At 44.0% G+C, this 22,492-nt stretch overlaps 1 protein-coding gene across 3 annotated transcripts in view; it reads left to right on the top strand.

Moving 5' to 3' along the window:
• The window catches only part of NOL4 (nucleolar protein 4), a 162,247-nt gene that overhangs the window by 89,169 nt on the left and 50,586 nt on the right, over positions 1-22,492 (top strand). For all 3 annotated transcript variants that reach the window (XM_081950805.1, XM_081950804.1, XM_081950806.1), the window contains exon 6: positions 21,740-22,023. In XM_081950805.1, the coding sequence (XP_081806931.1) occupies positions 21,740-22,023 (284 nt within the window). The remainder of the gene's footprint in view (positions 1-21,739; positions 22,024-22,492) is intronic.

Below are 22,492 nucleotides of genomic sequence, written 5' to 3'. Positions count from 1 at the left end.
AAATACCTTTCAAATTAACACAAAAACATATATGTTGGTAATGGTAAGATAGAGTGATTTAAATGAAATCAGGCAAACATATTTTAATTTGTTTCGTATACCGATATTTGTATAAATTAAGAAATGAGAGAATCATTCTGAGTATAATTGGAAAAGGCAGACTCTGATCCATAAGCCAGCCCTGGCCTACATTGATGCTTGATGCATACATTGAGAACAGTGTAATACCTAATTATCCCAGTCAGTGTTTGAAATTTTTGATACGTGACTTTCCCCTTAATCCAAATTGCTTGTAAATGCCTAGGTAGTTCAAAATAGTGAATAAAAGACATAATAGCGTTAAAGCCTGTGTGCACACAGCACTGTTTCCATTTATTGCCACTTGTACATAAAAATGTAGTTATTGGTAGTTTTTACATGAACTAGTCCCTCCCTCCCTCTCTTTCTCTCTCTGTGGTTGGGTGCATGTGTTTATTTCAGATTCTAAGGTTTTATTATTTGGATCCTCAAGATTTATCTATTGCTATGAAGAAGAAGAATGTACTTAATGCATAAGAGTGAGATGATTCAAATTGTTAGGTATGATTGTAGGTGGTGACTATTTTATAATATAAAATGGGATAATGATGATGTAATGAACAATGGATATATATATAAATTGAAACACTTAATGATTACATGGATTGATAATTAATAATGGAAAATTATATTTGGAGTTGTGGATGATTGAAAATTCTATGGTTAACGGAAAGTAGAAATGTGTAATATGGATTAATGGGAATCTTTTGACTTAATCTTTATTCTTATTTATTAGAGATTGGTGATATAATTTTATAAAGACTTATTGTTACCTAGTAGATAATTATGGATGTAAGGAAATAAGGGCTGTCACAAATGAAAGAATACTAATGGTAACTTGAACAAACAATGCTCAATGAAACATTTAACTATGTTTAATGGACAATCAGTGACTTTATTCTTAATTGTAAAAACCGCTGCACAAAAACTTGTAACCAAACGACATGCTTGATGAAATTGTTTTTCTTTTTCTTTTCTCCTTGCTCTTGTTCTGTATGTGTTTTGTCCTTTTTAAGAAAAATAAAAAAAATATTATAAAAAAAAAAGATTTATCTATTGCAACTTTCTAGATACTCGGGAATGAACTATCTTCCAGTGTAAACCATATTCCTCTTTATTCAATCATTTGATTTAATTTATGTCCATTTGTTAAACTTTGTAATCAAAACAATTTACCCGTAGCTATTTTGTAAAAATATTCCTAAAATTGGAATGCAAAACCACTGAGTTGAAGAAAATGCTTCCTTTTTTACAGCTGTAATTTTTGTGATAATGTAGCGTTATAATTTTTTATGAAATTAATCCATTAATGACTTTATTAGCACTATATGAAAAAAAGTCTTCTGTGTATTAGTATATTGTATTACCTTTCTCCTCCTGCTGCAAAACTTACATTTCAAATACAAAATTACAGAAGACAGAATCATTTATCTTAACAACCACTAGAGGTCTGCTGGTATTATAAAAAAGTAAAGATTCCTCTGCCAGCCCTATATACTTAGTCAATAAGTATTGATTTCTGCAACTATTAAGAATCTTCTAATTTATTAAAAAGAATTTAATGTGAACTGACTGCCTTTTTGTGCCTAATATTTGGTGTATCATGACCCTAACTATTTTTATTCAGGAATCTATGAAGTCCAGGAATTTCTGTTTACTCAGACATATGCCTCGCTACTTACCCTCATAGCGTTTCACAGCAGCCCAGAGCAGAGAGATTTTTTAGGCATACAAAAAGTATCAGTAACAAATAATGTATTTGCTCATCCTAAAAACTCACATCATCCAAGTTTTGTTTGGAACCCTTTTAAGGTAAATACAGATACTAGTGAAATTATTTTAAATTACTATAAATCACTTGATGTATAGATTTGATTATTTCAAAGCATCAATGCAACATTATATGTAGCAGCTTTGAATATAATCACACAAATAAAGTATGAGAAAATCTGATAAGTAATTAATACTCCATGTGATTGTTTATTGTCACTGCAAAATCTGTGAAATAATCTGAAGTTTTAACTTACGGTACTTGTTTTGCCAGCTTTCTATTTTCCCAAAGCGGTATATAAGTGCTATTGCTATTAATAGATTATTAGTTACTACCTTCTGTCTTCAGTGCCAATAGTTTTTTCTGCCTCAGAAATAACTGGTAATGACATAGGTTTTCATATTTTATCCTACAGACAACTACCGTGTTTCCCTGAAAATATGATATGTCCTGATAAGAAAGCCATGCCACATTTTTCTGGTGGGAAAAAATATAAGCCTTCCCCTGCAAATAAGCCCCCTGGACAATCCCCCCTCCGGCCAGGCAGAGTGCCGCTAACCAATCTAGCTTTATGCTGAAGGTGCCAAGCCATGGGAACCGGAGGGGAAAAGGTGATTGAATGGCTTGACGCCTTCGGGATACCACTATGTTGGTGAGCGGTGCTGTGCCCAGTTGGAGAGGGGGGTTGCCAGGCGGCTGCTCTCTTGTGAGCAGGCTCCCAAAGAGCTGGGCACAGCCTCAGGGGCGAACGGCTATGTTGCATGAAGAGACCACGCTCACGAGCAGTCACACAGCAAACCCCCTTTCCAGCCAGGCACAGCGCCATTCACTGACCTAGGGGTATAGCCAAGCCATGGGAGTGCCTGTTCGCTGCCTGGCTTCCGCGGCTTGGCGCCTTCAAAATGCCAGTGAATGGTGCTCTGCACAGCTGGAGAGGGGGTGTTGCACGAGCAGCTGTTCCGCTCCTGCTCGCACACCTCCCAGCCTCACAATGCCCTGGCCCAGCTCTTCCTGCAGAGCCAGAGCACCTCTGCTCCTGCCGCCGCCATCCCAGCATCGAGTCTTCCGGCAGTGGCCACTCTCAGCACACTCTATGGTATATTGACAGAGTGGCGAAACTGTCGAAGAGCCAGGCGGACCGCTCTGAGTTCCCACTGAGTTCCCACCAGTTGATGTTGTGAGCTCGTTCCGCCTGGCTCCATTGTCACTGTGCCATCTGTGCCTGGAGATGAGCACCCCAGCCAAACAGACTGGTGTCCGTTGTGATTGTCCCCCAGTCTGGAGTCCTGAAGTATTCCCCCTTGATGATAGCTGGGGAGCTCCACCATATGAGGAAATGGGATACCTCCGCTGGTAAGGTGACCCTGGACAGGGAGCAGCTCATGAGCCTTCGCTGAAATGGTAAAAGAAACCATTGAAGGTCTCTGGTATGCAGGCGTGCCCAGGGCACAATACCTAGGATGGACACCAGAGTACCTAGCAGCTTGGATAACATAGCTAGAGACACCTGCCTTTCCCTGATGACCTTGGAAGCCAACTCCCTGAGGGTTTGCTGTCTCTCAGGTGATAGAAAAACTGTACCTGACACCATATCTGTCAAGGCAGCTAGATGAATTAACCTTGAGGTTGCAGATGACTCTTAGTCAGATTGATAGAAAAACCATGGGCCCTCAGGGTTGACATGGTAATGTCCAGATCTCTGAGTGCCCAGCTAGTAGAAGATGACTGTAACAATATGTCATCTAAATAGCATTAGAGCCATATTGGTACCAGTCTGAGGTACACCGCCAATGCCGCCAATACCTTCGTAAAAATCTGAGGGGCTGATAATAACCCAAAGGGTAAGGCCCTATATTGAAAGTGATGCCCCAGATAGCAGAAACTGAGGTACTGCCTGTGCGCAGGGGAGATGAGCATATGCAGGTATGCCTCAGTTAGAACTATAGAACTGAGGAAATCCCCCTGCCTAATGCCCCCAAGTGATTTAGGTACTTTAAGTCAAGAATAGCTCTCCAGCTGCCCGAGGTTTTTGGAATCACGAAAAGAATGGAATAATAACCCTGACCTTGTTGATCTGGAAGCACAGGCTGGATGGCCATGATATCTGATAGGCGTTGAATGGCCTCCTGCATAAGCTGCCTCCGGGTTGGATTATGTGACACTGGACACATACAGGGGGGCTAGAGAGGAATTTGAGGGAGAGCCCTTCTCTAACAGTGGATTGGACCCACATATCGGAAGTGGAGAGGTCCCAACAGTCAGCAAAATATGTTAAATGGCCTTTGATGGGTGGGGAACCCGGCTGGAGCATAGTTCCGATGGGAGAAGTGGCCACCATCACCTCCCCCTCTAAATGGATCCTTAGATTGCTTGCCCCTCTCCTGGCGATCAGACTGAAATCTCTGTCTTGGTGTGTAGCCACCCTGATGTTGCCTGAACCCTGAGGCCCCAAAGTCGGACCCACGAAAGGAAGATCCGTAATCTTGACCTTGAAAGGAAGTCCCGTAATCCTGGGTACAAAAGGTGGATTGTCTCGGGTAAGGAGCCCCCGTGAACATGCCTTTCCATGGAGCGGTGGGGAGAACCTTCCGCTTATCTTTGTTCTCCACCAGAAAGGGATCTAGCGCAGTCCCAAAGAGAGGATCACTGGTAAAAGTTGCCGAAGCCAGGCGCAATTTGTGGCATATGTCAGCCTGCCATTGATGTAGCCATAACAACCTGCGCGAAGCTACACATGAGGCAATATCCCTAAAGGCAAAGCTGGCAGCCGACAAGGTAGCATCATAGGAAAACTGCACGGCAGCCACCAATTTGTTAATGTTCTGGTGAGCTCTGATGTCCACAATAGGAACCTGCTATTGCAAATCCTTTAACCAAAGCAGACAAGAGCAGTTAAAAAAGGAAGCGGTAGTAGCCGCTCTTATTGCCCAGGCTGCCGCCTGATGACCTCATTGTAAAGTGATTTCCACCTTCTTGTCCTCCGGCTTTAAGGCATCTTCTGGAGCCCCAGGCTTATTGGTGGAGGTATGCAAAGCAGTTACTGGGGCATCTATGGTAGGTGGTAGGAGCACCTGGGCCATATCTCTATCTACATTAAAGAAGTTTTTATCCATCGAGGTAGGCATCGGTCCTGAAGTGGGGGACGCCCATTGTCTCTTAACCAAGTCCACAAATATCTTAGGACTTGTATTGTATCTGCTTCAATGGCTTGCTCAGCAAAAACAGTTTCAGCTGATATTCCTTGGAGCATACCATAGAGCGTATGCCCAGAGCGGCCACTGCCAGAAGACTTGGTTTGGAAGCCGCCAAAAAAGCCATGCGGGGATGGCAGCGGCGGCGGGAGCGGAGGTGCTTTGGCTCTGCAGGGAGAGCTGGGCCAGGGCATCATGAGGCTGAGAGGTGCGCAAGTGGGAGCGGAACAGCTGCTCGCACAACCCCCTCTCCAGCCATGCAGAGCACCATTCACTGCATTTCGAAGGCGCCAAGCTGCAGGAGCCAGGCAGCAGCAAACAGGCGCTCATGTGGCTTGGCAATACCTCTAGGTCAGTGAATGGCGCTGTGCCCGGCTGGAAAGGGGGTTTGCCAGGTGGCTGCTCATGAGCGTGGTCGCTTCATGGCTGCTATGTTGCGCTGCTGCGATAGCGCAACACAGCCCTTCGCCCCTGAGCCTCTTTGGGAGCCCGCTCGCAAGAGAGCAACCACCCGGCAATGCCAAAACAATAAGCCTTCCCTTGATAATAAGGCCCAAGACAAATTTTGTGGGTCAAAAGAAAATAAGACCCTGTCTTATTTTCAGGGAAACATGGTACGTAGCACTGTTTTAGGTTTTTACAGTTGTATAATTGAAACATGCAAAATAGAAAATAGAATAGTTTCTCCTAGTCTATACGCAAGCTATGATCTTGAGTCCAGGAAAGTTCATCATAGATGTAGGTTAAGACAAAACAAAACAAAACTACAGGAGGTTGTGATATGCTGAAAAGGTCATGCAGAATAAATAAAAATGTATGAAGAGATTTAATACTGGCTTGAGGCCTGGGAGAATAGAATTCTCTAGTGACTAGTGAAATGTAACAATTGGAAAGGTGAAAAAAAGAGGTTAATCCCAGTCTTTGAGGAGCCTTTGGTGCTCTCTCAGCTTGCTCATTTTCTTGCAGATATTTCATTACCCAAACTGGGTAACAACATCAATGTTTCTGTTTCTGTAAATTTATCCTTGTCAAATGTAAAGGAGAAACAGGACAGGCTGATGTGCAGAATTCAGAAATAACAGAGGTTTTATGACACAGCCAGGCCAGTCACTCTAATGTGACCTAGGAAATTAAATTCTTAATATCTCTCATTCCATATTAAGAAGCAAGCATCTGTGTGTATATTTTTCAGAATTTGCTGCAACAGGGAGCATCCCATAGGGGTAGCAATTGATAGGAATGGGGGAACCAAATGCAAAAGTGTGGTATAAATTTGGATTCCACTGCTGAGTCACTTTTCCAAACACACCATCATTTATTCCATGCTAAGAGGTACAACGAAGTTGATGTTGCTAAAAAGAAAATATAGGAAACATTTATACATATTGGACTGTTGAAAGTTCTTTCTGAAGGAGTAAATATTGGGATTCATACAATTTGATTTATGTTTGTTTTTCCACACAACTCCTTTTCCAGTTCCTTGAAGACTTCCCCAAAGAAAATTGAAATTGTACACTTCTACATTTATGGTTATCATTATGGAGCAACCCAGCTATTGTTTTGTCAAAATAACAACAGAGTTAAGCAAAGCCTAGATAATATTGTGAAGGTTATTTAAACCCCTAGTGCAGTAATAATCCTCCATCTCTCTTGGTGGCTTGGTAGCACCATTGTTTTTGTCAATTTTATTTTTCCAGACAACAAATTTGCATAGTACAGCATGTTAATAATAATAATAATAATAAATATTTATTTCTTAGCCGCACCCTCTCCCGAAGGACTCGGGGCGGCGTACAATGAAACATATGAAATAAATATGTGGACAGAACAAACATATAACAGAGACATATACTGAGACATACACAAGGAGGAGGTCGGCTGATAAATAAACAATTAAAATACAGTATTTAAAAACCCCTAGATAATTAAATATAATTAAAATACCCAGTAAAAACCCGTCAGGAGCGATATGGTTAGATCAAAGTTGAGCCAGGCCAGCTGCTTGGAAAAGGTGGGTCTTAAGCTTAATACGAAAGGAGCGGAGGTGAGAGGAATTCCTAATATCCGGAGGGAGGTCATTCCACAGGGCTGGGCCCGCCACAGAGAAGGCTCTACTCCTAGGCGCCGCCCCCCGACACTGTCTAGTGGACGGCACCTGGAGGAGGCCCTCTCTGTGCGAGCGGATTGGTCGCAGGGATGTATGGGGCAGAATACAATCCCGCAAGTAACTAGGTCCTGAGCCATGGAGCGCTTTAAAGATTATTATCAAAACCTTGAAACGCACCCGATGTTGCTGAAAGCATTGTTCCAAATTACTAATGATGAATCATGTTTTTTTCCCATTAGTGATAGCGAGTTTATAATTGTTGAATTGTATGAATTTTTGACTTTCATGAACACCTGTTGAAAAAAATGGCTAATCATTTCATAGATTCCATTTCTGACATTCATTCCCACAGGATTTTAGAAGTGTATATCATCAGTGCTAGTAAGGAATGCTGTTTGCTGTCAGTTCAGTGGTGGGTTTCTGCCAGTTTGCACCAGTTCGGGAGAACCGGATGGTGAACGTTACCGATCCGGTGAAAGGAGGTTCGACCGGTGGACCTGGAAGTAACTTCCGGAACGCCTGCCCCAGCCCTGTCGCTCGCTCCCTTGCTCCCCATCCGTCCGTCCGCACTATCCTAGCCCAATTTGGTGTCAAGTCCAATACCTGGGAGTGGAGGTGGTGAACTGAGAAGCATGGAGAGGTCCAGTGGCACAATCCACTAGACAGTAGCAGCAAGCTCAGGAGTTTTCTCCTGGATTCCCCTCTGTCCTCTGATCTTCCAAAGTTCTTTCCCCAACGTGTGATAGCTTTCTACTGGATTCCCCTCTGTCTTGTCTCCTCCGATCTCCCAAGGTTCTTTCCCCAGCGTGTGATAGCTTTCTACTGGATTCCTCTCTGTCTTGCCTCCTCCGATCTCCCAAGGTTCTTTCCCCAGCGTGCGATAGCTTTCTACTGGATTCCCCTCTGTCTTGCCCCCTCTGATCTCCCAAGGTTCTTTTCCCAGCGTGCAATAGCTTTCTACTGGATTCCTGCCTTCTCCGATCTCCCTAATTTCGGCCCTTAATCCTCCAGTTGTCTATTTTGGGAGGTTTTCCCCTCTCTTCTCCCCCCCCCTTCATAGGAGTCCCCAAAAAATTTGCCACATTTTGGGGTGGGGTGTGGTCATGTGACTGAGTGTGCATGAGTGATGTCAAGTTGGCTATACCCGCCCGGTCACATGCTGCCAAGCCACGCCCACAAAATAGGCCACACCCACAGAATAGGTTCTAAACAAATTTGAAACCTACCACTGTGTCAGTTTATATTTTAATGGCTTGTCATGTCAGGATTGGTAGGGGTGGTCTTAGAGATTCTTTGCTTGGGCTGTTTGCTGTTGGCTTCTTTTTTGATTGGGGTGTGGCTAATTTGTTTGTTGATCTGATATTAATATTGAAGTTAATCTATGCCGATTAAGCATAGATTAATTCATCAAAGATTAACTCCAAGGTTAACATCAGACAAACTATCCAGGAAACAATATCCCAATCAAGAAACTGCCAAAGAGCCGACAGTAAATAGCCCAACCAAAGGATCTCTAAGACCACCCCCACCAACACCAACAGGGCAAGCCACCCAGAGTAGAAACTGACAGCAAACAACATTCCTTACTAGCACTGATGATATTACCTAGTTTGGGTAATGAAATGACTGCAAGAAAACAAGCAAGCTCAGAGGACACCAAGGACCCCTCATTTCAACCCAAAGCTACATATATTCCCCTTTATCAGTATCTTAACGTGTATACAATCAGCATGTAATCAATGCAGATGTACAAGCATATGATCCCACACTGAAGTTTTGGATACTTTTCAAGGGAGGGCTGCACAAGGATTGTGCTCAATGGCTAAGATTGTGCTACATCATTGTAGATAATCTTCTCAAAATCTGGTTGATTTACATCAGTTGTAAAGGTGCACAAATATTAATCATTGCAGCTATCATTTGCCATGATGAGAGTACATCAGAATAATAGTGCAAATGGCCTAGAGGCCTTCACTTTTTTTAACAGCAAAGCTCAGGCAGGGCACTGTCAATATTGTCAACAGACAACATGGGGAATTGCATGTTGCATTCAGACAACCATGCAGATATACATCAGATGTATAATTGGACCATTTTAATTTGTCCTCCACCTCTGCAGAAGTTGTGGTTTGTAGGATATAAGAGTATAACATAACATGGAGGAATGTATAATATTTTTAAAAGGAGCTATATTGCATTTAAAATAAAATCTACTCAGAGTGGGGCCGGTATCTGTGTAAACAATACTCTAATATATCTGTCAAATGTATTTCCAATTTATTAATCATCCTTAGCAAAATGAATAGATAATCCCAGGCTGAGGTAAATTTAGGATAATTATATTTTAGACGAAGAACCCATAGTCCTGGTTGAAGGTTGATACAGCCTCCCTGTAATCTCTTCAACTAATGTCAGTAGTCCCACTGTTAGAATGTGTTGTCATGGCAACAATATCTCTTACTTCGCGCAGGAAAAATTAGCTCTAGCTGTTCAGTGGAGAAACATAGAGGGAGTCAAGCTAATCCCAGGGTGAAATGTAAGAAAAAGGTTGGACTTCGCCTAGGGGATGCTGTATCAGCAATGCTAGAATTGACCTGCCACCGATTCTGATATTTAAGTTAAAGAGCAGAATTCACAGTAAGTGACAGCTTCTCCAGAGTGGGTTATTGGCTCAGAGCTTTCTAAGGCTTGTTGAAGAATGTCCCATACCCGCAAATGACATTAGGCAGCTCTGTGTGATATATCTGTATCTTCACTAGTTTAGATGTCAAGCTTTATTTAATTCAGAAACTGTGGGAAATATTGTCTCAAGCTAACCATCAAATACTATATACCTATAAGATTTATTTACGAGTTTATTAAAAGCCATGACATTGAGGCTGAAAAGGAAGTTAGGAAATCTGGAGAAATGAAAACTGTTCTGCAGCTTATAAAAACATTGAGGAATCCATGCAAGATTAGACATTATTTTATTGTTGATATATGGACTTCATTTAGAACTCTCAAGAAAATAAGAGGGCAAGTAGATTGTAAGAAAAAAATAGAATAACAAGCTCATGTGTGATGTCTTTCTGATGCAGTGCAGTACAGTATGTAAAACATAAACACATCTTTCCATTATGTAAGCAACTGGAAGGAAATTACATATTTGCCATAATTTTTCAAACTTATGTTTAAGCAGTCTATTTCACAACTATAGAAAACAATCCATTTTGCATTCAATCATAAACCATATAGCAAGCTTTGAAAAGAATGGGGGGAAATTGCAAGCAAAAAGTACTAAGCTTTATGCAAGCTTTTAGTGCAAGTCACATTAAAAAGGGATATGCTCGTGGATTATCCTGATGAGGTTTGCATAATGGTATGTAAATGTATTTTTGTGGCAAAATATGTATGAGATATAAAATAAATATTGTGCTTCTGAGCTCTATGTTGATCTTCCTTGTAACATAAAACACAATTTATATTTTTCTTCTTCTAGAATTGAATAAAGATAGTGAACTGAAAATGAACTTAGTTTTTTAGCTATCATATCTTTACTGCTGTAATCAAATCAATATAATCCATCACATGCTTTTAAAGTAACTTCTGTGTCATTCTAAAAAACTCATAGAGAATAGGTATACTTTATATAAGATTTATACTTTTAAAATTGAATTCTTCTATCTCTTGTACAAGAAGCTGAATGGAATTTTTTTTAAAAAAAATTAGAGCAGAGCAAAGATCAGAGCTTTTAAATGAGAAATTTAATAGTTACAGAGAACAGTATGAACAGGTATAATAAAACTAGTGAAACATTTTCCACAATGCAAGGATTTATTTTAGCAGTTACTATTGGCAGAAAATACATTAAAAACCTAGAAAGTAGAGTCCGGTTTCCAGAAAGCTATGAGCATAAGAGCATCATCAAGGTTGATACAATATCTGCCCTGCCAAAGTGTTATTTTAGATGGTTTGTATTGAGTTCTGCCGAGCCTGGCCAGCAGAGGGCGTTCAGGGAAGCCCTCTGATTGGCCTAGGCGCGGCTCCAGCCGGCGGGAGATTTGTCGAGATTTCATTGGTTAAGCCGTCTGACAGCTGCAAGTATAAATAGCTGTCAGACGGCCCGCGTTGTGTTCCTGTCAGCTAGTTGTTATTCGAATAAACCTGTTGGACTGACAGCCGCCTCAGACTCGTTATTGCGAATCTAACACTGGCGACGAGGACGGGCGACAACACGGACCCTCACACGGTGCCACCAATGGCTTCCAACGCCGTTTTTCCCCCGTTCCGCCCTGAGGCTGAGGCATGGGAAGCTTTTCTCGAACGGTTTGAATGCTTCCTCATAGCCCACGACCTCACTAGCCTCTCCATGGAACGGAAAAGAGGAATCTTCTTGAACTACTGCGGGCCAGAAATGTTTGCCACAGCCCGGGCTCTCGCTTCCCCGGATCCTGCCCACGCACTGCCGTGGGACGAGCTAATCCTCCGTCTCAAACACCATTACGAGCCCGCCCCATCTCGTTTTGCCCGCCGTCAGTACTTCCGTCGCTGCATTCAAAAGGACGGCCAAACCATCGCTCAGTATATAGCAGCCCTCCGTGCGGAGGCTATACATTGCGAATTCAGCGATCTCGACGATGCTCTGCTAGAGCAATTTATTTACGGCCTCCGCGACGTCAAACTGCATAGACGGATCCTGGCTCGCCCTGAGCTCACCCTAAAAATTGCAGTCGACGACGCCAGGGCTTACGAAATGGCTGACCAATCCACGCCGGATTTCAGCCACCTCAGCCATCTACCTCCATCTGCCTACCTGCCGCCCTCTTCCTATGCGGCTAATGCCTCCGCCTATGCTCCATCTACAGCTTCCTCGTTCCGAACTGAAGTGGATCACGCCATCGACCGCCTGCAGTCACTGTCAACTAGAGATGCACGTTCCTGTCTCAGTTGTGGCGGCCGCCACCAACGCTCCCAATGCCGATTTAGAGCCGCGCTCTGCCACCAATGCGGCAGAAAAGGACACCTTGCCGCCGTTTGCCGTTCCGCACCTACTGACCGACGGCCTTCACAACAACCTCCGCAGCCGCCACGCGCTACTGCTCGTATGCCTGCCCGGCGTCAAAACTCCCTCACCGTTGGCGACCCCAACGCAGCTTTCCCAGAATGGCTGGTAGACTCGGCCTCTTCCTCTGCGGAGGGCCGAGGTAAGCTGCACCTCCCCGTATGCATTGAGGGGGTTCCTACCTCCATGGAGGTTGACACGGGATCAGCGCGATCCATCATGTCATGGGCAACCTTCCATTCCTTACTACCATCAGTCCGCCGTTCCTCCCTGGGTCCCCCTGACTGCCGACTCCGGGACTACCAAGGCAACCCCATTGACTTGCTTGGCTGCGGGACTTTTAACATTACATACGGCTCCCGACATGCCATTCTGCCACTGCTCATTGTAAAAAACCCACTATCTTCCTTGCTGGGGCTTGACTGGTTTAGGGCGCTAGGTCTTTCTATCGCTGGGGTTCATTCCCTCTTTCCTTCACCTATGCCCCCCTCTGACTCCATTTCTTCTCTCCTTACTGAATTTGCTGATGTTTTCCACCCCTCCCTCGGCTGCTATACCGGCTCCCCCATTTCTCTAAATCTAGACCCTTCAATTGCTCCAATCCGCCTAAAAGCCCGCCGATTGCCGCTGGCCCTTAAAACAAAAGTCGATGCTGAGCTAGATAAGCTCATCAGTCAGGGCATCCTTGAGCCAGTGGATTTCTCCCCATGGGAGACTCCCATCGTTGTACCCTTAAAGTCCGATGGATCCATAAGGATCTGCGCGGACTTTAAGTCAACTTTGAACAAAGCCCTCCAATCGCAACCCTACCCTGTGCCCGTTGTCCAGCATGTTCTGCATTCACTGGGCAAAGGGCGCATTTTCGCTAAGCTGGATCTCGCGCAGGCGTACCAGCAGCTGCCCGTGGACGACACCACCGCGCTTGCGCAGACAATTGTAACTCACCGCGGGGCATTCAAATGTCGGCGCCTGCAGTTCGGAGTCAGTGTGGCCCCGGGAATCTTTCAAGGGTTAATGGAGCGCTTGCTCCATGCCATTCCCGGGGTCACGCCGTACTTCGATGACGTTTTGATCGCAGCCCCCAACGTTGCGGAGCTCGTCAAGACGCTGCGAACCGTCCTGCAGCGCTTTCGCACTGCTGGACTACATTTAAAAGCCACAAAGTGCAAACTGGGGGTTCCGGCCGTAACCTTCCTAGGTTACCGCATCGATGCCGAAGGCATCCACCCCGACCCATCTAAATTAGAGGCAATTTTGTCGGCCCCCTCCCCTACTAATAAGACCGAATTGCAAGCCTTCCTCGGTCTCCTAAATTTCTATGCCTCTTTTATTCCCCACAAAGCCTCCTTGGCCGAACCCCTCCACCGCCTTCTCGACTCCACGACTCCGTGGAGTTGGACTAGCCGCGAGGCACACGCCCTCGCGGCTGTCAAGCGCTCCCTCACCTCACCCCCAGTCCTGGCCCAATACGATGAGGCTCTCCCACTCACCTTGGTTTGTGACGCTTCCCCCTTTGGGGTGGGCGCCGTCCTCAGCCATGCCTACGCTGATGGCTCAGAACGCCCAATAGCGTTTTACTCCCGCACCTTATCAAAGGCTGAGCGAAATTACAGCCAGCTTGATAAGGAGGCGCTGGCTGCCGTTGCGGGGGTAAAACGTTTTCACCATTACCTCTATGGACGACCTTTCGCCCTAGTTACTGACCATAAGCCCCTTCTTGGCATCATTGCCGGGGACCGCCCAACTCCCCCAATCCTGTCGCCTCGCATGTCCCGCTGGTTAGAATTCCTCTCCGCATACTCCTACTCCCTTTCCTATAAGCCCGGCGGGCACATTGCCCATGCGGACGCCTTGAGCCGCTGCCCCTTGCCTCTTCCATTGGAAGATCCGGCCCCGACACACTCTATCTCCCTCATTGCTGATCTCACCTTGCCTGTGTCCGTCACGGACATAGCTCAGGCGTCCAGCGCTGATCCGTTAATACTACGCACTATGGCCGCCGTATCTCGAGGATGGGCAGCCTGCTCTCATGACCCACTTTTACTGCCCTTCTTCCGCCGACGTTTGGAGCTCTCCATCATGCAGGATTGCCTGCTGTGGGGTTCCCGCGTGGTCATTCCTTCCTCCCTGCGCAGCGTAGTGCTGTCTCGCCTCCATGACGGCCACCCCGGCATAGTCCGCATGAAGGCTCTTGGCCGCGGCTATGTCTGGTGGCCGTCCATGGATGCAGACATCACTTCCTATGTCCAGCGCTGCTCGGCCTGCCAGGGTGTCCAGGCTGCCCCTCCTACCTCGCCGCCCCGCGAATGGGAGCCACCTATGGGCCCATGGAGTCGTTTGCACACCGACTTCATGGGTCCTCTTGAGGGTCACTCATTTCTACTCGTAGTGGATGCCTGGTCGAAATGGGTCGAACTCTTCCCAATGACCAGCACCACCTCCAAGTCCACTATCCGCGTTCTCAATGCCCTTTTCACTACTCACGGCCTGCCCGATGTCATAGTTTCGGATAACGGGCCCCAATTCTCTTCCTCTGAATTTCTCGCCTTCCTAACCTCTCTCGGCATACGCCATGCCCCCGTTTCTCCACATCACCCTGCCAGCAATGGTCTGGCAGAAAGGGCCGTACGCTCGGCTAAGGATGCGTTTGCCCGCATGTCCGCCCTTCCATGGCCCGAGCGCATCCAGACATATCTTCGTTCCCAACACACCACCCCTTGCTCCTCCACGGGCAAAGCTCCCTCTGAATTACTCATGGGCCGCCGCCTCCGCTCTACCTTAGACCGTCTTAATCCTCTTTTTTCCATTCCTCCCTTCACCCCCTCTACCCCCCCAAGGGCCTTTCTGGTGGGGGAGGAGGTTTTCGCCTGAAATTTCGCAGGGGAGCCAAAGTGGGTACCGGGAAGAGTCACCGAAGTAACAGGGCCCTGTTCTTACAGGGTCCTCCTCCACGATGGGAGATCTTGGCGGCGGCATTTAGACTTGTTGCGGAGGCGACCGGCAGAAGATCCAACGCACGCAAACCGCGGACTACCACAACCAGGCCCTGCCAACGCCGCCTGCCGGCCCGACTCTGTACAAAATCCTGTCTCCGATTCCGCGCATCGCGCTCCCGGTGCGCTGGTTCACTCACCTGTTCAGTTGAATCCATTCCATGGGGTTGGGCCCGCCGAAGCCGTTCCTCCAGCGATTCGTCATAGGGGCGGAGCGGACACTCCTTCCACCTCGGACGATACGCCATCTTCGCTTAGGCGTTCCCAGCGCGTGCGCAGACGCCCAGGCTATCTCGACGATTACGCATGCGCTATCCGGGGGAAAGGGGTGTTGAGTTCTGCCGAGCCTGGCCAGCAGAGGGCGTTCAGGGAAGCCCTGTGATTGGCCTAGGCGCGGCTCCAGCCGGCGGGAGATTTGTCGAGATTTCATTGGTTAAGCCGTCTGACAGCTGCAAGTATAAATAGCTGTCAGACGGCCCGCGTTGTGTTCCTGTCAGCTAGTTGTTATTCGAATAAACCTGTTGGACTGACAGCCGCCTCAGACTCGTTATTGCGAATCTAACAGTTTGTCTGGGTCTTGGGAAGTGGTTGTTGAACTGAAATGTGGGTTAGACAGTATCACCATCTGGTGAATTTGCAACTGGCTGACTCAGTGTATAAACATTAATGGAGCTACATGGGGAGAAGCCTGCAGTGGGGTCCACCAAGATTCTGTCTTAGGCCCAGTAATCTTCAACATCTTTATAAACGATCTAGTTGAGAGGATAGAAGGGGAACTCATAAAACAAACACAATGCAATTTACTGGTGAAAAAAGTTAGGGTTTACATGTAGGCAAGAAAAACCAAACGCGGGGAGAAGGAGCCGACGTCGGGATGACACGACCTGCGATCTCGAAGTCCCGAGATAGCAGTTGATACTTTTGCCGCTGGACGGTCCGTATGGACCTAAACCGTCCCGCAGAGATGGTGATCGGGAAGAATATGTCTTGCTGATCTCAGGGACCCCGCAAAGTCCCTGATTGATCCAAGAGAAGTTCTTCTAGCCGGTGACAAAAGCCCAGCCATAAGCTGATGAAGTTGGGACAGCTCCGGAACGGAAGGAAACGGAAAGAGAAAGTGTGTACAGCTGGTGAAGAAATTTTCCTGTTTTAAAAGAGGCTGCCCCCCCCCCCAAATTAAGCTACGTTGGATTGCATTGGACAGTGTGTTATCTTTCTTTTTAAATGCTATTTTATGGATGGAATTTGAGCAAAGCTTTTTAAAGTGAACGGATTAGTTTTTCTTCTACTTTTTTAGAGGATAATGATAATGATAATAACGTATATATATGTATTGGCTTAATAAAAGGAAACTGGATATAAATTATAAACAGTGATTTGGAAAGGAAGACTAGAAACTTGGTTACTAAATATTATTGATTTTTATTTAGAATAGGTCATAAGGATTTAATGTTATTGGATGATATTGGAAATAGCTAACAAAACACCATTATGTGGTTATGCTTTAAACTTTGGAATATTCTATGCAAAAGGACATTAAAACAATTATAGTCAAATGAAAATTGAGGTATGATGATAGTAATATCTATAAATATATTTGATTTAAAATATATGATTTGATATGAATTATAGATGATGACTGTGGAAGAGATGCATGAAAGCTTTTTGTAACCAATTGACACACTTTCGATAGTATGTAAAGAAAGAGGATTCTTTGTGTTCTGTTTGTTTGTGTTTATTCAAAAATTTTAAAAAAAAGAAAAAAAAAGAAAAGAAAAACCAAACGCACAGGTATAGAATAGGTGGTACCTTGCTCAATAGCAGTAACTGTGAAAAAGATCTAGGAGTCCTAGTGGATAATCACTTAAACATGAGCAGCAGTGTGCTGCTGCTCTTGAAAAGCTAATGCAATCTTGAGCTGCATGAACAGAGGCATAGTATCAAGATCATGTGAAGTGTTGGTATTGCTTTATACTGCAATACCGCACTTGACCACTGAATCCAGTTTTGGTCACAATGATACAAAAAAAGATGTTAAGACTCTAGAAAAAGTGTGGAGAAAAGCAACAAAGATGATTAGGGGACTGGAGGCAAAAAGATATGAAAAATGATTTCAGGAACTGGAGAGGACTAATCTAATGAACAGAAGGACTAGGAGTGACATGAGAGTAGCCTTCCAATACTGAAGTCACTAAGAAGAGGGACTCAGTCTATTCTCTAAAATACCTTAAGGCAGGACAAGAAGTAATGGATGGATATATCAAACAGAGATCCAACTTAGAACTAAGGAGACATTTCCTGTTAATGAGAACAATTAATCAGTGGAATGATATGCCTTTCGAAGTTGTGATTGTTCCATCACTGGATGATAGAGAATGGCTCTCCTAGAAGATTGGTTCATTACTATAATACTACAGCCCCCCCCCCTTCTGTCACAAACTGACAAAGCTGATAATGAAGTATGCAAAGTACTAGTTCATTTATCTGCGACATGAAATCTCTGAGGCCTGTCTGCACAGGTCCTATCTAAAGAGATAGATCCCTGCTTCTATGGATCTGGTGCTTAGTGCCTGTTCTTGCACTGCTATGAACAATGCCTCAGTGCTGTCATTTATTCCTTCCCTTTCCAGGCACTTGTAGGATGGACATACAAATACACACATGTGTTGAATAGAATAGCAGCTTCTTTCATAGATGCTTGGAAATATCAAAGGAAATTATCCTAGTATTTTCCAAAAGTACAATGGAACTCCCACTGCAATATACCTAAAATGAACATGGATCTTTATCAATCCAATCTGAGGTTTAGAAAATGGGTCTTAACTCTTCCCCAAGCACCATCATCTTTTTCTACTTACCTTTCTCAGGAGACCCATAGTAGTACAAACTACTATATGTAAAGAAAGGAGCAACTTGACTCTTCCTCTCATCTCCTTGCCCAGGGCAGAACACGAGAGAGGAACAGGAAAGGACTTCCCTACTGCCCAGTTTCTATTGCTTCTGTAACCCTTAATGGCTGGTGAATATAGTGAAGGTGGAGAGGCTCTGTCGGAGCAGTTTCCTCTGACTACTGAGGACATGTGGTAAAGATGGAGTATTTCTGAGGGCAGAGGAAGGGAACTGGGAATGCTATATCATGAATTTTTAATCTAAACAAAGAAGTAATTGGAATTTTAAAACCTCACATTTCATCTGGGGCATGGTTCACCAGCTACTACATGCTCCTTCAATAACATTTCTACATAATTTTACAGGTAGTCTTTGACTTACAATCATAATTGCACTGAGACAGCCTTGGTCGTGTTGGTTGATGATCTCTGGAGGGCCAGAGATAGAGGTTGTTCCTCTATCCTGGTCCTATTAGATCTCTCAGCGGCTTTTGATACCATCGACCATGGTATCCTTCTGCGCCGGCTGGAGGGGATGGGAGTCGGAGGCACCGTGTTACGGTGGTTCGACTCTTACCTCTCCGGCCGGATGCAATATGTGTTGACAGGGGGGCAGAGATCGACCCCGAGGCCACTCTCTTGTGGGGTGCCGCAGGGGTCGGTTCTCTCGCCCCTTCTGTTCAATGCATACGTGAAGCCGCTGGGCGAGATCATCCGTGGTTTTGGGGTTGAATACCATCTGTACGCTGATGATACGCAGCTGTACATTTCAACCCCAAACCACCCCAACGAGGCTGTTGCAGTGATGTCCCGGTGTCTGGAAGCCGTCGGGGTCTGGATGGGGGACAACAGACTCAAACTCAACCCCTCCAAGACTGAGTGGCTGTGGCTTCCGGCACCTCGGTTCAGCCAGCTGACTCCATCGCTGGCCATAGGGGACGAGCTACTGCCCCCTGTGGAACGGGCGCGCAATTTGGGCGTCCTCCTTGATGCCCGGCTGTCAATGGATGACCATGTGGCAGCCGTGGCAAGGGGGGCGTTCCACCAGGTTCGCCTGGTGCGCCAATTGTGCCCCCTACTGGACCGAGATGCCCTACGCACAGTCACTCATGCGCTGGTGACGTCTCGCCTAGATTACTGTAATGCTCTCTACATGGGGCTTCCCTTGGGATGCGCCCGGAGACTGCAGCTAGTCCAGAACGCGGCTGCGTGGGTTATCATGGGGAGGTCTAGATACTCCCACGTAACACCGCTCCTGCGCGAGCTGCACTGGCTACCTGTGGTTTTTCGGGTGCATTTCAAGGTCCTGATTACTATCTTTAAAGCGCTCCATGGCTCAGGACCTAGTTACTTGCGGGATCGCATCCTCCCACATACATCCCTGCGGCCAATCCACTCTCACAGAGAGGGCCTTCTCCAGGTGCCGTCCACTAGGCAATGCCAGCGGGCGGCGCCGAGGAGTAGAGCCTTCTCTGTGATGGGCCCAACCCTCTGGAATGACCTCCCCCCCGACATTAGAACCACCTCGGACTTCCGCTCCTTCCGTCAAAAATTGAAGACTCACCTGTTCCGACTAGCTGGCCTGGCATGATTATAAATGTTACATCTATGAACTCCTGGTAGTATATTCTCATCTGGTTATTTTAAGGGTAATGTTTTAGTTTTAATTGTTTTTAGGGCTTTTAGCTTCATATTTATTTATTCTTCTGTACAGGACTCTTAATTTTAACCTCCTCCACACACATACATACATACATATATTTATAACCCTATTTATATTTGTATTTTATCTGTGATTTATTGTGGACTGTACACCGCCCCGAGTCCCTTTTTGGGAGAGGGGGCGGTTTAGAAATGTGAATAAATAATAATAATAATAATAATAATAATAATAATAATAATAATAATAATAATAATTGGGACCAACATTTCAATTGTTAAGTGATGCAGTTGTTAAATGAGTCATCATGTGACCAGATCCAATTTTATTACCATTTTTACCATGGCTGTTAAGCAAATCCCATGATTGTTGTACCCGGCTTCCCAAATTGACTTTGCTTATTGGAAGACAAATTGCAATCATGTGATCATAAGATGCTACAAGTGTCATAAATGTGAGCTGATTGCCAAGTGCCTGAATTGTGATTGTGTGTCTGGAGAGGTCACTTGATGGTTGTAACTTTGAGAATGGGTCGTAAGTCACTTTCTATGAGGCTGTTGTAACTTCAAACCATTATTAGACAAACAGCCATAAATCAAGGACTACTTGTACTGGTTATTTCTACAATTACTGAATCATTTGAGACTCTTCCTTCAAAAAAATCAACAGCTTTAATATAATGGCAAGATAAATTGCCATTATCTTAAATAATGGCAATTTAAGAAAGGACTCATTTCAATTACTTCAGATTTAATTTCAGGATAGCCTAATATAGTCCTGTATTAACTTTATGTGTTACTATATATTATAATCCTCCCATGCCATTTTAGGTTTTGGTGATATTTTTGTCCTTGTGAATATTCATCTATCTATAACTATCTTTTGGAATACCTCCAAATGCTTGAATATGTGCTGAATAATAATGTCTCACAAAAACCATTTTTGATTAATTAAAATTACTTTGAGGTTCACATACACTTTATTCACTTTTTGTTTCCAGTTAAATTACAGAGTTGCTAAGCCATGCTGCCACTTGATGCTATGCATTATAACGGACCCCGCTTACCATGAGAACTTGAAACTTTTCTGCATATATGTGATTCTATATATACATATGCATATGTATAAAATGTGTAACCAGAGAATGTAAATCTATATGGGAGGTACTGTCTCTGAATGTCAAATAAAAGCATATTTAAAATATTATAAGTAATATTAATAAATATTTTTAAAATTGCTTTGCAATTTTATGTCGGTGCACAACGTAGTAGGATATAAATTTTAAATTGCTTAATATTGTTTTAACAGTAAAGGAAAACCTACCTAACTCACTGATATGGACATTTTGTTTATTTTTTTCTCTGCAATAATAAATTAATTAGGCAATAAAATAAATTATGAATAACATATATGGTATTAATAATGTCACTGCAGAATGACTCAGTGAAGGCAGGTGTTATTATTTCACACACACAAAATTATTAATTTTAGGAACACCCTATAAATCATTATTCTGGATTTAGCTTATCAAGTGCCATCACCAAAATCAGTTCATAATATTGGTTGGTTGAATTTACCACAATATGTCCATTTCATAGATTGTTGTGAGCTATCCTTGATACTCTCGAAAATACTGGAATAATGATATACCAGCATTATAGGAATAACACACAGACACACACACACACACACAGAGAGAAACAGACATCTCTATCTATCTATCATCTATCTATCTATCTATCTATCTATCTATCTATCTATCTATCTATCTATCTATCTATCTATCTATCATCTATCTATCTACCTACCTACCTACCTACCTACCTACCTATCATCATCACACTACATGCATAACATTCTAACTATAGTGCAGGTGAAAAAACAAGCAAAGTAACACTGAATATTCTGTGCAAGTAGAAAATGGTATATTTATTTTAATGCAGTGTTCATGGCATGGCACTAAGCACCTGTAATTTCATGTGGTTTTTTGTTTTTTTGTTTTTGTAGATGATTCAGCTGCAGAGAGTTTTAATGGCAATGAGACTGCAGGACGCAGTTCTAACACTTCAGGTGGAACACACTGCAGGGAAGTTGCAGAAGCCAATAGTAATGGTAAAACAACTCTGGAGTTAGATGAACAGCCTCTGAACCTGAGTGACAGCCCCTTTTCTGCTCAGCTTACTTCAGAATACAGGTTAGATGACCCAAACAGTGACGGAAAGAGCAAGTACAAGAACATACTAGCATCTGATCTTAAGTTGGAGCAAGAGACAAAAGAAAATGGAAGCAAGGTAAGGTGCTTCCATGTTCATAAATTATTTCTAGAACAGAGCATCTTGAAATTTGTTTTAAAATTTTAATATACAAGTTTTAACTGTTTAAGTTTGGTCATTAACAAGCTGTCTTTGTGGGCTTCATCACCCCTACACACTTATTTGCTGATATTCTTAAAGGCTTCTAATAGATAAATGCTAAGTTGGCAGAAACAGAATAAATCCGACAATTTTATCTTTAGTAACGCTTTCCACGGTGTATAATCTACACAATTCATTGAATTCCTTTTTATGCATTGGCCATTTTCAGAATCTCTGGCAAAATCAGCCAATCTTAGAATGGTGTGAAACACTTCTTTTTGAAATTCTCAATAATCCAATGATTATTTTTCAATTTGTCAGGAAGTTTTCAGTTCGCCTCTAATTTTGAAAATTTGCATTAGACTCATTTCCTGATAATCTCAGTTCAGGGATAAATTATCTGCTT

Source organism: Natrix helvetica (genome assembly GCF_964273705.1).
Source record: "Natrix helvetica genome assembly, chromosome: 4".
NCBI lineage: Eukaryota > Metazoa > Chordata > Lepidosauria > Squamata > Natricidae > Natrix > Natrix helvetica.
The sequence above is the reverse complement of the archived record's forward strand: the minus strand, read 5'-3'. Positions and strand labels throughout refer to the sequence as shown.